The 20,131-nt window shown below is 33.9% G+C and overlaps 1 protein-coding gene across 3 annotated transcripts in view; it reads right to left on the reverse strand.

Annotated features, from left to right (window-relative positions):
- The window catches only part of LOC131672505 (protein DDI1 homolog 2), a 659,212-nt gene that overhangs the window by 553,631 nt on the left and 85,450 nt on the right, over positions 1-20,131 (reverse strand). For all 3 annotated transcript variants that reach the window (XM_058949779.1, XM_058949788.1, XM_058949771.1), the window contains exon 2: positions 1,341-1,579. In XM_058949779.1, the coding sequence (XP_058805762.1) occupies positions 1,341-1,578 (238 nt within the window). In that variant the 5' untranslated portion in view covers position 1,579. The remainder of the gene's footprint in view (positions 1-1,340; positions 1,580-20,131) is intronic.

Genomic DNA, 20,131 nt, shown 5'->3' on the forward strand with positions numbered 1-20,131 from the left:
AACGTGAATGAGATATTCATGTTTATTCGTGTTCTACGAAATAGAAAAAATTATCTTTTAATACAACAATTAAGTGAGTTATAAACTCACGGGACTCAATTATAAACCTCCCTAATAATTAAAACTTCTCAAAATTTGGAATAAACGACGAAATTAGATCTAAAACTTGTTTTTCAATAATAAATGAGAAATTTTTAAGTTAAGATACTGTATTTTCTTCATCGAATCTTCAAAGTCATTAGTCACTATTAGAAATAAATCACAACTACAAAATTTCCAAACTAATTCTTCAACGTTTCGCCATTTTGTTCATGGCCTCTTCAGGAATAAATTTCAAAACGCTCTCTAAACATTGTTAAAATAAATTTTCTTTCAGTGAAACTGAAATTGTCAACTGTGAAAATTATAGTCAATTATGTGTATCACAATGCATGATTTAGAAAGGACTGCAAACTTGACAAAAGTAGTGAAAAAATGGAATGTTTCCCGGAAACGGTGCCATTTTCAGTCCCTCATTAGAAATTTAGGGTAAAAAAGCAACGCGTTATTTGAATATATACTAACGTGTAATGAAGTACATGCTTTTGGAGTCCTAGAAGAGTTTTATTTAAATATAAATTCTCTTTTAAGCAAAAAAAGGCATATTTTGAGAAAATAGCGCCATCTTGGATCCGCCATTTTGTATTTGTGAAAATAAACGGTGGCTTTTTCTAGTACAGACCTGTATACCATCGTAAAAACTACTTTGCAAATTAGGAAAATTTTTTTTCGAGAGTTACAGCTTCTCAAAGTTAAAAAAAATTAGCCATTTTGCATTTTTTTTGTGAAAATTAGACAGTACTTCAAAATAGCGACTTCTTATGTAAAAACTGATGTCAGATTCTGAAGAAGCATACCCGAAAACCTAGGAATACCATATTTCGTTAAAATCGAAGGAGTGTTTCAATATTATTTTAAAGTCTAAAAAAATGTAAATTTTATGCCAGTTTGGTACAAAACGGCTTAATAAATTTAATTATTTATGGATTAATCGTATCGAATTCTCTCTATGAAGAATTCACTTAATTTAGCTCTAACACGCGTATTCGTGCGTTAGTAATAAAATCGTCTGTTTTCAACAATTAAAGCTGTAGTTCACGGGCAAAAAGACAAGAAAGAAGTACAATTTTTTAATTCACTGCTGTCCGAGTAGGTTTGTGAGAACTGCTTATCATGCGTACATGAGATTACTGTTTGGATAACAATGTCCTAGATACTAGTAGAACTTACAGAAAAATCAGGAATATTTACAAAATCAATATAAAAATTAAATAGATTTTATAATATGTAAAGGATTATACCTTCTTTATTCTCCGGTGAAATACACCGCAAAATGATAGCGTCTCCATCAGAAATGCCGTAATCTCGAAGTGACGTTTTATAGTCGAACAGCTGATGACCATTGAATAATACAGAAATTTCATGAAAAGGTATACCAGTTTCAATTGCACAAAAAGCTATGAAATTTTCCAACTCTAGATCTTCGCTAACATCCAAGATAAAAATTTGATTTTTTGTTGTGGTGATTGTTACCTTCATCCTAAAAAATTGAAACCGTGAAGAAATTAAAATATACGAAAACATCATAGTATAAAATATTTTTATGTTTATAGAAATCCTAAAAATGACGACAAAGTAGATTATGACTAAAAATTCAATTTTTCTTTTATTTTTAAATGTTGAACCGTCAAACTTCATAGAATTATCACTCTTATCCTTCAGTGGTTCTTTCCGATTTGAGAAAAGCTTTTTTCGTCGCGGAGATATCATTGAATCCTCCTTTAAAAAAGTGCTACTAATTTGAGTGAAGCTAATTTATTTGTGATCTGAATGGTGGTGACGTAGTATATGATGGCTACTTACTTTTGTGTAAGTGTAAAAAACAATTAATTGATATGACAGACTTCATGCATCTAAATCTATAGGAGATTTTAATTGACGTGCAAATTTGTTGTGACAAAAATTCAGTAACATCGTACTAAGAAATCCATTGAATATTTTGGAGAGGTAAGTATTTTATTTATTAATACGTCTATATTTTTATTGATTACATATTTTATTATCCTTTAATAAACTTAGATTTTTTTCTTAAATTATAATAATGGAGGTTTTGTTTACCACGTGTTTTCAATTCGCTGACATTATTGTTTAATCGTTACAGACATGCAAATTGATTTTTTGTTCGTATTTTCATACGTCTATATTATTTTTGATTATATATTTTATTATCCTTTAGTAAACTTTGATTGATTTCTTAAATTATAAAAATAAAAAACGGAGGTTATGTTTACCATGTATTCGCAATTCGCTGGCATTATTATTCAACCGTCACAGACATGTAAGTTCATTTTTTGTTCATATTTTAGATTATTTTTTCGGTCTACAAAATGAATGCCGAGAATAATCCTCTCAAAAATCAGAATGTTATTATTTTCTCTGAGGACGAAGCTTTTATGGAACTTATAGACAAGGATAAAATTACGAAGCAGAATTAAAAGTGAATAGACTAAGTATAAAATTTACAAAATGTATCATTTTAGTTATAAATGAAGGTTGTATGGTAAAATCATACATTATTATTATTTTGTAAAAATATTGAACATCACTGCAGGGTTGACAAAGACAGTAAAATCTTCGTTCACCAAGGACAATGAGGGCTTCGCACCTTATGAAATCGTAATTGTTAAAAGCACGAATGTGGAATACTTGGGCTTCTACGATACAGTAACCGATGTTATTAGAAATTAAATATTTGAAGTAGACTTCGATTCTACTGCTGATCATGCGAGTAGTTTAGTATGTGAGTATCGGACATTATAACATATATATTTTATGAATTTTATTGTCATATCAATTCATTAAAAAAACTTATTTTATCATATTATTTAATTAAAAAACTACAACATGTAATTTGAAAACATTTTTCATATCAAAAAATAACTGAATAAACTTTGTTAATATTATACTAGCAATCTTTGGATATTTGAAGCAAACATTGAGAATGGTTGAAAGTCGTTATGGCAATATGAGCTACGTCAGCACAGCCATAATAAATGGATCTATTAAAATTAATGTTGAGATTACTAATTACGTTTCTACAAATATTGAATTTGGAACTTTTGTCAAAGTGATTGGTTAACTGGTTGACTGTGGTATGTAACGTTCAAATTATGTAGCCGTGTTGATATTTCCCAACTACTAAAATAAGTTTTCTTTCAATGAAATAAATCTAATATTTTTTCTAGATCAGCTGACCACTATTGCTTGTAAAGACATAAATGGGATTATTCACGATAATAATATTCCAAGAATGTCAGTCGCAGAGATGTCGAAAGCAAGAAAATTCCTAAAATGTAAAAGATTCACTTGAAATTCGAGTATTTGACTTTATTTATATAATTTTAGGTTTTTATTCCTTATAACATTTTCAAGTTTCATCATCATGTTTTTTATTTAAAGTTTACTAATGAAGTTCATAAAGTTTACTAATATAATTAGTCATTTCAGGTTTTGTAACGGGGGACGTTATCTGAAAAATGGAAAATTTATTTAAGAACAAACTCCCACGATGCAGAGCAAACCGCTGCTCCGTTAAACACGTATGATAGTACGTGTATTCGCCTTAACGTCAGACGATTTATCCTTGTTGTCTTGTATCAAACGGAGTTGAACTCACCTTAAGTCACGTGTCTTGTGACACTCGATGAGTTTTAAGTGTGAGCGACTTTACTCCTAATATTTTTAATCCCCTAGAGGTAATCAGATTAAAACCTAAGCCTTTTCCAATTACTTAAGCTACTAGGAAAATTAAATGACGAAAACGGCGAATAAATTTAACAGACTTTAATTAATAAAAATCACTACAGTCTTTGTAGGGCCGAAAGACTAATGCACGCGAATAGGATTTTACAATTAACTATGTTCGGTGAGAAGGAGAGAGAGGGAAGATTCGAATTCTACCGCGAACTAACGCTCGACGCAAATACAAAAAATAACGCTAACACGATTAGACAAAATACCGAATGTATTTTGTATCGCATATAATGACGGAAGGTGCACCTACCATGCGGTGCAATTACGGTGATCAGCCGTAATTGTTGATGCGAAATATCAACTGCTGCTGCCCCTCAATTAATCAGCTGCGCTGCCTCGATCTGCCTTTATCTGCTGCAATCTGCTGCTTCTGCACCGCTGCTTGCTGCTGCAATACTGTCGTTCCACACACGCACGTAATTGTCCCAAGGAAACTAAATTTTGGCGAAACTAAGTACGACACAAATTGGTGGTAAACTCGTGTGAGCAGCTGAGGCGTAACTGCTTATTCAAAATATCGCGCGCCCCCTCTCTCTCTTAATTGTTAGAACTAACGCGCGAGAAGCAGAATCGCGAACGGTTCGATTAATTAAATCGACTACCGTTGCAGTTTCTATATAAATAAGAAAAAAAAATTCGGATTTCTTACATTACTCATCTCAAACGTTTTATAAAATAAAAAACCATAGTTTCGTTGATACAGCTATTAAAAAACTGAATTTAGATGTTTGTGAAAATTCTTGAATAGATTTAGATTTTTGAAGTATTATAGTCTTAAGGTTTGATAGATCTGTATTAATGTGTTGGATAGTTTAGATTTTTCATCGTGTTCCTATGTATAAATAATAATATATAAATAAGTTATTTATAAAAATGATAAGTATGATACGTATGAATTCGCAAGACTATAATATTTAGAGAAAACTAACATTTAATGTTCGTTGTAGTTTTCAAATAACGCAAATTTGATATTTATCCATTTAAAAATAGTTAATTTAATTAAAAAGATTATTAATTAAAAAGATTGAGAAGAAGATACACTGCCCGTCAATCACTTTTACCATGCTTACCTCAAAATTAGGCAAACTTAAAAGTTTTGTATCTCGGTCGGAAATTATCGTATCACAAAAAACCGCAGGGCATTTTAAAGATAATTGCAAAAGCTTCCATTTAAGACGTGCAGAGACTTAAAAATGAAAATATGTGTTTTTTACAGTAAAAAACTAATTAAAAAAATTTCAATTTTTTTAACCTCGACTTAAATCAATGCCAATTTAGAACCAGGCGGTGGAGGGCAAGTCGACCTAAGGGGTTCGGAGGGTAATGTCATTCCCTTTATAATGAGCTTCCGCGGGGTTCTATCCAATGTTTTTTAACCGAGTTACGGCGTTTTTTGTAAAAAGCAACCTTCTTTTTCCAATCCTCAATTACTTCGACTTGCGTCCGTTTTGGAAAAAAATGCCAAAGAGAAAAAAGTTTCATTTTGTGTCCAAGAATACGAAAATAAAGTTAAAATAAAGAAGGCCCAAGACACTGGCCACGCTTGGCGGTGCTGCGTGCCGCCGATTAGGTAAGTGAGTGGTGGAGAGGGCGTGAGAAGCAGTCTCTCACGCATTATTGCATCGTCTCTCATTAAGCATTAAGGAAATAACCTTGCGAGCGAGAGGATACCAGCTTGACGCACCGCCGCAGTATTTTTGAGAGCGGCCTTTGTCCATCAGTCACGCCATATCTGAGGCAGTCACCAGCCGGCAGAAAAGAAGATCAACATGCCAGCCCAGCGGACTTCGCCAATCACACAGGTCATCCTCTCTCCTCTCGTTTCTCTTTATTAATCGGTTTAACCCTTTTGGCTATTCGCGACTTGTGCGCTGTGCCAGGCTCTCGCGGGCCGGTATAGCTGAATTAGTGATAAAGTTTCCTTTTAAAATTGTGTACAAAATCGGTATGAGATGGCAAGGCGCTCACGTGCCGGCTATCTCATTTAGTTGATAAGAAGTTATTGTGTATTAGGTTAAGATTTGATAAACTTTTCTGTTCGTCATCGCTCGAGGTAGCGATTTTATAATAAATATAATTCGTTGGTAAAAGGTGAGAGTAGTTATTGCGATCGCCTTTCCTCTTCTGCCTTGCTGAGAGCGATATACCGCCTGCCTTACCTCCTCCTTAAATAATTAGGTGATAGCGGGAAAGAATTGCCGACCAAAGACGGCCGACGCTATTACAAAATATATATAGTATATTAATTTTTATAGAGTGGGTTTCGACGCGTGGAAGAGAGTAGACGTGTCTTGACTGTGAGTGCGAGTTTTGGTAAGAAAGATTGAGAGGAAAAGTGTTTGAGGAGAGAGATAGATGTGAAAAGAGCGTGGACGAGGAAGAGAAGTGGAGTAGAGAGAGAGAGAGAGAGAGAGAGAGAGAAAGAGAGAGGCCTGGAGAAGAGCAGGAAAGAGCAGAGAGAGGAATAAAGAAAAAAAGAAAAGTTGAGGTTAAAAGAGAAAATCAAAAAACGGAAAAGGCAAGCAGAGAGGAGGGGCGGTAAGAAGTAAAGGCGGAGACAGAAAAGGTAAGACAGGGAATAAAGGTGAGATCACGAGTAGAAGTAGAGAGACGAATTATGGCGTACGGGATAGTGATGGAAAGATTTGTGACAACAGAAAAATTAAGAGATAAAGGTGGAAGAATGGATAAAAAAGGTACAAGGAGGAAAAGAAGAAAAGAGTAAAGTTGGTGAGGGGGAGAGAGAGAGGAGAGGAGCTGAGGGAGAATATTAGAGGAGAAATGAGAGAGGCAAAAAGATGCAAGAGTGAAGGTGAAGGGAGCGAGATAGAAGGGGAGGAGGGAGAAGGATTGGACAACACGATAAGAGAAGTGGGAAAAAGTACTGGTGCAGAGGATATAATGGAAAAGATACGGGCAGATATAAGGGATTTAAGAGAGGTATGGGAGGAAGAAAGGAGAGAATGGACAGAAATATTTAAAGAAATGATGAAAAGAATGGGGGAGGGAGGGATAATCGCAGAGAAAGAGGAAAAACGATGTGACAAATTAGATGCGATTCATGGGAACAAAAAGAAGGAATTATGAAGAGGAAAAAGATGCTGAGACAGAAAAAGATCTTTATAGATCAGGACTGGACGTGGAAGCAGAGTAAGATAAGAGAGGAAGTATGAAGGAAAGCGAGAGAAATAAAAGGTAAAGGTAAAGATGTAAAGATGTGCCATAACGGGTTGAAGTCAGAAGAAGAAGAATGGTGGTGGAGCGAGAAAGAAAGAAAGATGGTAGGAAAAAAGGCGGAAGGGTTTCGAAAACAATAGGGAAAAAAGAGAGAGTGGAGGGAAGAGAGAGAGGGAAGAGAGGGGCAGTAAAGATACTATTCTCGAACGTGGCGTGGATTAGGAGCTTGGAGGAAAACGACTGAGAATATGTTAGAGAATTTGATATAATAGAACTAACCGAAACCTGGGTGAAGAGACAAGTGGCAAAAGCTGGGGTGGAGAAGCAACTGAAAGGGTATAAAATAGAGTGGAGAGACTCAAGAAAAGAAGGAAGAAGAGGAAGAGAAATAGGGGGAGGAATAATGGCGGTAAGAGAGAGAGAAAAAGGATGAGTAAGTTTGAATGGAAAAAAGAAAGGACAAGTGAGGTAATAGCAGGAGCAATAAAGATCGGAGGGAGGAAATACTTGATAGCAACGGTGTATATGCAACATGAAAAAAGGAAATCTATGAATACCTAAGCGAAGAGATAGAGGAGAAGAGAGGAAAAACAATAATTATAGGAGGAGACCTTAACGCAAGAACAGGAAAGGAAGGGAGAGAATGGGAGACAGAAGAAATCCTAGAAGAAATAAAGGCCAAAGATTAAGTGTTAAACGCAGAGGGAGAAGAAATGATAAAATGGCTAGGGGAAATGGGCTTGGTGATAATGAATGGGAGAAAAGAAGGAGATGAAGAGGGAAAAATAACATATATAGGAGCGAGAGGAATGTCAACGATAGACTATGTAGTAGGTAACGAGGAAGGTGATGAGGCAATAAAAAGGGTTCAAATAGAAGAGAGGGTAAAGATGGACCACTTACCTGTAGAAGTGGAATTGGGAGACAAAATAACAGAAGAAAGAAAGGAAGAGGAAGAAAGAATGATAGACGACTGGAGCGAAGAAGGTATAAGAGAGTATCAAAGATGGATAGGCGCAATAGAGGGAACAGAAAAATGGAAAGAGATAAAAATTAGAGTGAGGAACGCAGTCGTAAAAAAGAAGATAAGGGAAAAAAAAGGATCGATAAAAAGCTGGTGGAGAGAAGAATGTAGGATAAAAAGGGCTAGGGTGATGGCAGAGTTAAATAAGGTAAGATAAGGGGAAGGAGACAGAGGCAAATACCTAGAAGCAAAGAGAGAATACAGAGAGGAAATAAGAAAAGTGAAAGAAGCTGACGGGAAAAGAGTGGCAGAAGAAATAAGAAAAGATAAGACGAGAAAAAAATTCTGGGATAAAGTGAATTGCAATAGGAAGAAAAGAATGGAATAGATGAAAATATAGGGAAAGAAGAGTAGTTAAAGCACTTCAAGGGACAACTGGGAGAGAAAGAAAAGGGGAAGAAACCGAAGACAGCGAAGGAGAGGAAGGTGAAGAGATCAAAGTAAGAAAATGAAAAAGGTAATAAGAAAAATAAAAAAGAAAAAGGCGTGAAGGGTGGAAGGCACGAAAGGCCTTAAAAGATATGACAAAATGCCTAAACGGAATATGGAACGGAGAAGGATATCCGGAAGAATGGAGAAAGGGAATAATAGTACCTATACATAAGAAAGGGAATACATAAGTAGAAAATTATAGAGGAATACCGCTAATGGACTCGGGATATAAAATATATGCGGAATTTTTGACCAATTTTTGACAGTCGCCATCGAAGGAGAAGAGTCACCGCACACAGCATCCAAGCGCTTTTTGATTTCGCTGCGCGATTTCCCTTCCAAAAACAGGAATCGAATCACCGACCGATACTTCTCTTTTTTCATTTTTCAAAAACCAACGGACACACTTGCTTTCACACGCTCTCAAAAATAAACTACAACTCCGATCCGGCTGAAATCTTGACAGTAACCATCGAGAAGGTTGTACTACGTGATAGAAAATTTCTTTTGCGAGAGTGGCGCCATCGGGCGGTGAGGCTAAGTTTATCGGACCACCCTCGTACGCAAACATACACACAAACACAAATACACACACACACACACACGCGCAAACATACACATACACACACACATACACACACACAAAACACAAGTACTAGCAACTACACAAGCAAGAGGAAGCAGGTATTGAATGCAGGAGCAAAAATGGAAAGGAAGAAGAATCGAAGAAGAGAAAGAAAAAGGAAAACAAGAAGACAAATTATAAGATACTAAAGAAAATAAGTGAGGTTGAGGAAAGGAAAGGCAGAGGGAGCAATAGGAAATGAGAAAAAGGTGTCAAAGCCCTAACAAGGAGAAAGACAGATGAAATGATTAGCAAGAAAGAGAGCAAAAGCAAAGTAAAGGCAAAGGTGAAAAGATAAAAGAAAGTAACAAAGGAAGAAGTCGGAAAAAAATAAGCAAGAAGGAGAAAAACAAGAGCGGAAAAGGCAGATCTCGGAGAGAGAGAAGAAGAGAAGATTAATCAACAGATAATGGGAAGAAAAGCTGAACAGACAGAAGCAGAAGACAGGGACGCAAGAGCTGCAGGCACACCTACATACGTACACATATACACAAAACACACAGACATACACACACACATATACACACATAAAACACATACATTATCAATTACACAAAGTGGACACGAGACACAATTGTAATATAAGAAACGAAAACCAAATGTAACATACAAGTTGTAAATAAATAAACTATAAATTGTTATAGTCGATTTATACAATTGACTTTGCTCGATGAAAGGTCATAGCCAGTATTATACGCATATCAGATCTCGACATACAACTAACCACCTTCAGATACAAACTCTAATTCTAACTACGTTGTTTTAGTTCGGTGCCTGCTTGCATGATTCTTATATACTGTCAATAATTGTTTTTATAACAATACAATTACCTTTCAACATACGTAATGCAACGGTAGTCGATTCGATTAATCGATCCGTTCGCAATTTATTTACTCGCGATGTTAGTTCGAACGACTAAGAGAGAGAGGGGGTGCTCGAGGGTTTGAATATTCAGTTAAGCCTCAGCTGCTTTTGAGGAAGTATCGCCGTAATTTAGTTTTGCACTGTGTTTCGCCGTTATTTTCTAAATCAAAAGTTTCCTGGATTTTTGGCATGCGCAAGTGATAGCAGCACCAAAGCAGCATCAAAGCCGCAGCATCACAGTAGCAGCATCAAAAGCAGCAGTAGATTGGAGAGCAAGGAAGCGCAGCTGATCAATTTGAGGAGCACCGTTGATTCTTCAACAATTACGGCTGATCACCGTAAGCCGTGCATTAGATTTCGTGGCAATTTTCAAATTCTCTCTCTCTCTCTCTCTCTCTCTCTCTCTCTCTCTCTCTCTCTCTCTCTCTCTCTCTCTCTCTCTCTCTCTCTCTCTCTCTCTCTCTCTCTCTCTCTCTCTCTCTCTCTTCTCATCGAATTATTAACAATAATTGTAAATACTATATCGCGTGCGTTAGTCTTTCGATCCATAAAAGGCTGTAGTTTTTTATTGATTAAACTTTGTTAATTTTATTCGCCATTTACATCATATCGTTTTCTAATAGTTAATAGATCTATAAAAGCTTAAGTCTTAATTCGATTTCGTTTAGGGGATTAGGCTTGCTGCTTGTTACGAGCGTGCGCCGTATAGCCCTTGGAGAGGGGGTAAGTCTCTAGCTTGCTTGACGCATAAGCTGTATAGTGAGGATGCTGCTCTATCTCTCTCTCTCTCTCTCTCTCTCTCTCTCTCTCGCTCTTCTTCGATAGTAGGGCATGTGGGCTCTTGGAGAGAAGGTAGCATATAGCTTATCAAGCTATATGCTGCTCTCTCTCTCTCTCTCTTTCTCTAAGCAAGCGCTATAGTAGTTTCATTAGATTTCGGGAACCTTTCAACCTCACAGTTTAATTTAATTTGAATATTAATTAATAAAACTTATAGAATTTTCGTTTAATTATTAATTTATTGTTGATACAACTGTTACGTCCTGAGACGTAAATATTTCTTCATTTTGATTTCATCAGCAAGCGATTGAAAACGAAATAATGTATAAACGACGAACGGCATTTTTACGAAATACAAACTGAGCGAAATTAAAAGATAAGTAGTCTGAAAATTTGGGGCGCCCGACATTTTGATTTTTTGATTACTCAACACATTAATACGGGTCGAAGAGTCAATATAAAAACAGAGACTCGACTTTTCGGCAGCTGATTCGCGACGCGCGACTACTCAATAGCATTAAAATTTGTTAAAGTTCTTACGAGCTGATTCGCGAATCGCGACGGCCGAATAACGTACAATTTACCTATTGTTATTTTTTTGAGAAATCATTTCTGTCTTTGAATAAATAAATGATTACTTGAATCGAGTGTTAGTGCATCATTTCCGACCGACCTCACATATACTTCATCGTGATAGAACTATGTAGCCAATTTAACTCGAAATAATAACCCAGGTAAGTTCCTGTCACTATAATAATTTCTAATAAATAAATGATCATACTTATTCTAAAACTACACGTCACGGCTACGTAGTCGCGACATAACAATTGGTTCCGGTACTAAATGGGTGTTTGTTTTATATAAAATAACATCCTAGATGAAATCACATTTTAATGAGTAATAAAAACCTCTCTAGCCCTATTGAAGTAAAACGACTCACGCGGCTTCAGGTAAAAAATAAACCAGAGTTGGAAAGTAATATAGTGCAATCGAGCACATCCGTTATAGATCCTTTCAAACGATCAAGGAAATTGGTACACTCCCCTCCTAAAGAAATTTGTAGGGAAAATACGAAAAAAACATTAAATAATATAGTAACACCTAACGAAAACACGGTACAAGAAGTTCAAGTATTTAATACGTTGGACGTAAACAACTCTGTAGAAAATCCACTTAAACGATTAACACAAAATTTTGAACACTCAAACTCATTATTAGATTTGGACTTTACTTTTGATCAGAATTACGAATTTTCATTTAATAATAACGAATACACTGATATTGGCGGTATTTGTAACGAAGAGAGTATTTGCAAAGACGCGAAACGTACAATAAATACGAACGGAACGGACAGACAAGTAATTCTCTATAATCCAATCATTCAAACAAATAAATTTGAACAAGTCAATAACGACGGTGTAGAAACAAGCAACAAAATGACGCAACCGTTACGTTTACCGCTTAAATACGTTGCAGATTTAGTTCCAAAGTTCGATGGAAGAAATATGACAACTAATGAATATATTCAAAAATTGAAACACGTAAAAACAATTGTTTCTGAGTTACATGAACCAAGTTTAATATCAATTCTGAAAATTAAATTGGGCGGAGAAGTTTACAAAGCATTAGTAAACATCAAAATAGACAAGATAAATGATTATATCAAAGTGATAAGGCAGCTATTTCCCTCCTTTGACAACATTCATAGTTTATATGGGAAATTTACGGAAATCATCCAAAAACCAAATGAACCCGTCTTAGCATATGCAAACCGTTTACAGGAAATAGTTTTGCAAATTAAAGAAATGAAAAAGTTAGAAGCAGACGTAACTGACGAAGATTTCAAAACGTACGAAACAGTATTAAATGCTGACGCGTTAAAAATTTTTAAACAAGGTTTACAACAAGACATTCGTTTAGAATTAGGAAATCACATTAATTTGGGTACTGCTTTACAAGACGCTATTGAAATTGATACAAACTTAAAAAAACAAAGATTATTGAGGGGTGATATCGCTAGTCCTTTTCATAGTAATGTAGACTCGGTTACTGCTTCAGCAAATGTTACTCACATATATAATTGTCAAATTTGTCAGGACTATAACCATGAAGCCTTATTTTGTTACAAAGGAGCTTGTGTATATTGTAAAAACAAAGATCACCTGTTAAACAATTGTAAAATTGTAAATAAACAAATCGAATTGATATGTCAATTCTGTAATGCTCAAGGGCATTCTATAGACGGTTGTCAATTTAACAGAGTCAAAGGAAATCATTGTCAATATTGTCAGGTGATGGATCATACGGTTACACAATGCCCATTTATTATAGAATTTGAAGTATGTTGGAAATGTAAGGAAAGCGGACACGCCCCGCACAACTGTTCAAAATCTTTTAAATCAGAGAACTTTTGCGCTGCTTGCGACAGCAGCGACCATACAATACGCAATTGCCCGAATGTGACATGCAGGCATTGCAATGAAATCGGTCACTCAGTAAAATATTGCCCAAACGCGGACGAAACAAAAGAATGTAGATTTGCAATGTGTACAATCTGTAAAGAAAAAGATCATGAAGCCAATAATTGTGAATTGGCAAGAATCCTGGTAAGCTATAGTAAGAACAATAGAAGTAACGATAATAAAATCAGTTCAAATACAAATTCTAGTGACGATAAACGCAGAAATGAAAATTTTAATCACGATAACGGACCTTCACGAATCAATAATTTTGGGAAAAGAAATAATAACACTAAGTGTGATTATTACCGCATGAATAATCATATAATTGACAATTTTTTGAAATTGAGAGCTTTAGAAAGAAACGCAAAAACTACTAGTATTTGTACTTATTGCAAGGAATCAGGTCATAAAGTCGAATCATGTCCAATTATAAAATCACTAGCAAATAACCAAGAAAAATTTTGTACAATTTGTAAACGTACCGATCATACAGAGTCGACTTGTTTCAGACGTAATAATCAGGGAAACGAATAGATTCTTCCGAACATGAGTGCACGGAGGAAATAAATAAAAAGTCACTCGCTGCAGAATTAGGAGACGAAAAAACGACAACACGAAACATGGACATTAATGACCAAAATGAAACTCACGCATTAAATTTAATAGGACAATATGAGTCGCAAACCAAAACGGAAAAAAATAATAAAGTATGCCTCCAAAATGATAAACAAAAGAAACTTTATAATAAATATAATGACAATATAGAACTTACAAATATTATTGAAACTAAAATGCCAATGTATTTCCTAAAATTAAAAAATTTGTTACAATACATACAGGTACCGAATCCGTTTTCGGGTGTTAATTTTAATTTACTTATACATAGCGGAGCTCAAATCAATATCATAAAAAGCGATTGTATACCATCAAACGCTATTTTGGACTCAGAAAAAATTTCATTATCCGGTATTACTGATAAAACAATTCAAACATTAGGCCTGATAAAAATAACAATTAATGGGTTGTTAATTGATTTTCATATTGTACCAAGAGAATTTTCAATCCCTTATGACGGCATTCTTGGCATACCTGTTCTGAAAGAAAATAAGTTAAGATTAGATGAAGGTTATTTGGAAATAAATAGTAAGAAACTAAAACTTGTATCAATACCGTTGACTCAAATGAACTCAATCGTTTTTACCAAAAACAAAAAGAAAAAGGAATCAAGGATAACAAAAGAACAAAAGGGATTTTTAAGTCAAATTTTACATGGCATTAATAAGGAAAATAAAACAAAAAATGAAAAAGAAAAACACTACGAAGAATCGAAAATCTTTGAGGAAAATAACAAATTTCATCCACTAGAAAGAGAAAATATACTAGAAGACCCCGAATCTGTTACATTTCCTTGCACAACAACAACAGATAAAATAAATAACGAAACAATGACTGTAAAGGATTTAACAGTAGAACGCGAGATCGAAAGTTGTAAAAACTCATTACTAATACCTTTTTCTTCCAAGGGAATAACGAACTTGGAAGCTGAATTAGAGAAAGACCCTTCCAAAATAGAACACATGATTACCGATATAAATGTAGCAATGAGTACTGATGAAATGACTAACACAAAGGATGATTATGAAGACAATTATGATTATAAACAATTTATATCGGTTATAAAAAAAATATAGGAATAGAATTCCCTTCGGAAAATACTGTTTCAGAAGAAATCCAAACACATCAATATTTATCTTTCGACTTAGAAAACTTTCCAAGCAGTATTGAACTAACAGAAAATATAGATTTCAATGTCAATGAAAATGAAATTGTATACGCGGGTAGCATAAACTTTTTAGGAGAGGAACAAAATAAAATTGAAGGAAATCAATTAAGCCACAAGGAAAGAGTATTAGAAAAAATAAATTTGAGAGATTTAATCGGAAACAACTATAAGATAATGAAAGAACTTATTGAGGAAAACGAAGATGTATTTTGGGCCGATGGCGACAGATTAGGTACATGTAATATAGAACAACATGAAATTAATTTAACAGACAACAAACCGGTTTACGTCAAACAATTTCCCTTGCCACACAAATTACGAGATATTGCTATTGAAGAAGTAAAATCATTAATATCTAATAATTTAATAAGGAAATCGAAAAGTGCTTTCAATGCACCAACATGGGTAGTGAAGAAAAAGAGCTTAGCAGACGGGAAAGCTAGATGGCGATTAGTAATTGACTACAGGAAATTGAATGAAAAAACCGTTCCTGACCCATATCTAATTCCAAACATAACAGAAATATTTTAACAACTCGGGAAAGCAAAATTTTATCATGTTGTCGATCTAAAATCCGGCTTCCATCAGGTAGCAATGCACCCGAAAGATATTTTCAAAACAGCGTTTAACATACATCCATTAAGAAGATTTGAATTTCTTGTTTTACCATTCGGATTAGTAAACTCGCCTAGAACATTTCAAAGAATTCTTAATACAATTTTGGGGGACTTAATCGCCAATACATGCTTTGTTTTTATTGACAATATAATCATCTTTGGAGAAACAGTGAATGAGGTCAATAAACGTTTTTCTGAAATAGCTCAAAAACTAAGAGAAGCTAACCTAAAACTTGAACCTCAAAAATGCGATTGGCTCAAAACAGAAGTATCCTTTTTGGGACATATTATCAGTGAACATGGGATTAAACCAGATAAAAAAAAAGTACAAGCTGTTGAAGCTTTTCCAACACCGACAATTACGAAAAACGTTAGAGAGTTCTTAGGGCTATGCAACTATTATAGACGTTTTATTCCAAATTTTGCAGAAGTAACAAAACCATTAACTATACTCTTACATAAAAACACAAAATTTTTCTGGAACAATGAACAACAGGAAGCTTTAAATAAATTTAAAAAACTACTATGCGAAGCACCTATCCTACAATATCCACAATTTAACAAACCTTACATCGTTAGAACAGAAGCATCGAATCATAGTTTGGGCGCGGTCCTTTCCCAAGGAGAATTAGGGTACGATAGACCCATCGCATACGCTTCAAGGGTTTGGAACAAAACAGAACAGAATTATATGACTTATGAAAGAGAGGCTCTTGCAATAATTTTCGCTATTAAAACATTTAGAACATACTTATTCGGAAATAAATTTACGGTAGTAACGGACCACAAACCTCTACTTTCATTAAAATCGGCTGATAATAATAGTAGAGTACAAAAATGGCGACTAAAACTAGTTGATTACGATTTTGACATAATTTATCGCCCAGGCAAAGAAAACGGTCCAGCTGACTGTTTATCGCGGATTACGGTAGAACAAAAAATTTGTGTTATGACACGAGCACAAAGAAAAAGAACCTTAGAAGAGGTAGTACAGACAAAATCATTAAATATTGACAAAAAGGAACAAATTACAAATCACGCATGCATTCAGAAAAAGAGCAACCGGAAACATACATACAAACCCAACAATATAGATAAAAAATGTATCAAAAATAGTAGCACTAATAATGATTATAATAGAGGTCATGTCATTTATAGCAAAAGTTCTATACAACTTCGTAATGATAACATTATCCATTTAATCTCTGAAAAACATGAAGGGCTAGACAAAAATACGAGTAACATACTTGCAGAGAAAAATTTGAAAATAAACAAACATTTATCCAGTAATAATTTGGAAACATTAACCCTTTGAAGCATACATTTTTCTCTCCAGGATATTTAGATGAAAATTTATATATAGGGGTTTTTGAGGTCGCTGATCATGAATCTGATATTAGATTGTTCGAATTTTGCATCTAAGATGGCGGATTCAGAATGGCGGACATAGATTTTTTTCTATATTCGCTTGAAAACTTTAAAATTCATAACTAATAATTCATAATCATGAATCTGATATCAGGTTTCCTAAATGATGTATCCAAAATGGCGAATTCAAAATGGCGGACAGGCATTTATTTTCTATATTGGCCTGAATACTTCAAAATTCAATGTAAAGGCTTTTAGGGCTCGCTGATAACGAATCTGATATCAGATTTCCGAAATAATATATCCAAAATGGCGGATCCAAAAATTCGGATATCAAATTTCATTTTTAGGGACTTCATTTTCATGAAACGTAATTTCTAAGGGTTTTCGGTCGTGCTGATAACAAATCTAATAATATAATTTAGTATTCTGTTTCAAATATTCTAGTATTTTGTTTTCTGATTAGGTGAATGAATCTCTCAAAAAAACAAAAATATATATATATTTATATGGCCCTCAGACCCTTGGAGAGTACATTCAATACAAAGTGTTTGGTGCTCATACAAATCGCCAAAAGGCCCTCAACCCCCGACCTACGAAAAATAAATAAAGATTGGCTCTTTGCTTCTGGAGTCATCCATATATTTGTTGACACTCATTGACTAAAATAAAACATAAAAAATGCAGAAAATAATATATAAAAAATAAAAAATAATATAAAATATAAAAAATAAAAAATAATATAAAATATAAAAAATAAAAAATAATATAAAATATAAAAAATAAAAAATAATATAAAATATAAAAAATAAAAAATAATATAAAATATAAAAAATAAAAAAAATATATAAAATATAAAAAATACAAAAAAAATATAAAATATGAAAAATACAAAAAAAAACGTAAATGGAGCTTGAACTCATCACGTCCTCGTCGTAAGCTCCGGGTAATGCCGAGAATGAGTGAAAGAAGTATCCACTATTCTGAGATATTATACTTTCAAGTCATGCAAATAGGCATGTACATCAATCATATCCTTTGGCCATCTTGGCTGCAGAATTTCAGAAAACTAGTATGATATTGATTATCACTGAGATTGAGGCACTTTAGATATGAGTTTGAGAGTATTCAAGCCAATATAAAAATATACATATCCGCCATTTTGAAAGCATTATTTCGGAAACCTGATATCAGAATCGTTATCTGCGACCCCTAAAACCCTTTAGATATGAATTTTAGAGTATTGGTATCAATATAGGAAATCTTCTTGCCCGCCATTTTAGATCCGCCATCTTGGATACACAATTTTTGAAATCTGATGTCAAATTATTATTCAGCGACCCCAAAAACCTTTGTATACCAAATTTGAAAGGGATACTCTCATTATTCGCGTCAATAATGAATTTCTCCCCAAAAATTCAATTTTTTTCTTCTTTGTTCATTTAAAAATATTAAAAAATAACCCAATATATTGATTTCAACTGCAAAATTATGTTTTTGAACTATTAATGAACTGAAAGAATGCAAAAGACCCTGTTGAAATCTATAATGTTGTTCTAAAATGGCAAAAGAAGCAATAAATCAATGTGTCCATCAGGATGGACACTGTGCTTCAAAGGGTTAAACTACGGTAAACGAAAAATATTTATCTTGTGCCTGAACAATGCCGCAGCGACAGAAACAGGAAAACAAAATTTAGCCGAATTGTTCAAAAATTTGAAAAGACTTCTATTACAAAATAAGATCTCTATGCTGAGTATTTCAAAAAACATTGACATAAGAAACATACAATGGTCAGAATTAGAAGAAATCATAAATGATACTTTCATAGGAACTAACATCAAGACTATTGTTTGTATGAATCATGTTGAATATATATGTGAGTTAGACCAGAGAAATAAAATTTTTGAAATGTATCATTCTTCGAGATTAGGAGGTCATTCGGGAGTGAATCGAACTTACAATAGAATTAAAGATAAATACTGTTGGGAAAACCTAAAGAACGACATACAAAAAAGAATTTCCATGTGTATAGAATGTCAAAGAAACAAATTAAAACGTAAACCTACACGACAACCAATGATTATAACAGATACACCTTTCAAAACTTTTGATAAAGTTGCCATGGATATAATGGGGCCATTTGATATTACAAAAAGTAATAATCGGTACATACTTTCAATTCAAGACCAACTTTCAAAATTTATCACATTAGTAGCATTAGAAGATTCAAACAGCGGAAGCTGTAAGTGAAGCTTTTATAAAAAGGTTTATTTGTACTTTCGGAACTCCAAAAATAGTACTAACGGACAGAGCACAAAACTTCAGAAGCAAAATGTTAAAACAAATTGCCAAAAGATTTCATTTCGAAAAAATTGAAACAACGTCATTTTCACCTCAATCTAATGGATCTGTCGAAAGAGCTAACCATCCGCTTTGCGAATACATCAAACAATTTACATCAAAAAAATGTGATTAGAACGAACTCCTAGAGTTGGCCCAATTCAACTACAACACCAGCGTACACACTAGTCACAATTTCACACCACAGAATTAGTTTTTGCTTTTCCAGCTAAACTACCATCTAGTGTACCATTAAAAAAATCCGAACAATTACCAACTTTTAATGGATACCTAGAGAATTTAATAAAAAACATGAATATAATATCACACATGGTTAGAGAAAATCTAATAACCTCAAAACAAAAATCAAAAAATTATTATGACCGATTTACAAATCCAGTAAATTTTAAAATTGGAGATAAAGTATGGTTCATGAAAGAACCAAGACCGGGGAAATTAGAGAAAAATAAATATTTAGGACCTTTTGAAGTATTAAAAATAACTGAAAAAGGCAGTGTTGAAATCGATTACAATGGAAAACCATGCCAATTCATGCCAATTCATGTCAATAAATTAAGAGTAGCAAAACAAGCATAGTAATCTTATTCTATTTCCAGGAAATACAATGGCGCAAAAATCAATGACTATCTTAATCATAATCACCTCCTTTACAATAAGCAAAGGACTTATTGGCTTCAATTGCGGCTCAACGAACCCTACCATTACAACATATTCACTCTTGGATGCAGGGGAATGCAACTTTCAAGAAATTCAAGTAAATAGTACACAAACCACTATCGAACT

Source organism: Phymastichus coffea, unplaced genomic scaffold (genome assembly GCF_024137745.1).
Source record: "Phymastichus coffea isolate CEN01 unplaced genomic scaffold, Cenicafe_Pcof_1.1 PCOF00012, whole genome shotgun sequence".
Classification (NCBI taxonomy): Eukaryota; Metazoa; Arthropoda; class Insecta; order Hymenoptera; family Eulophidae; genus Phymastichus; species Phymastichus coffea.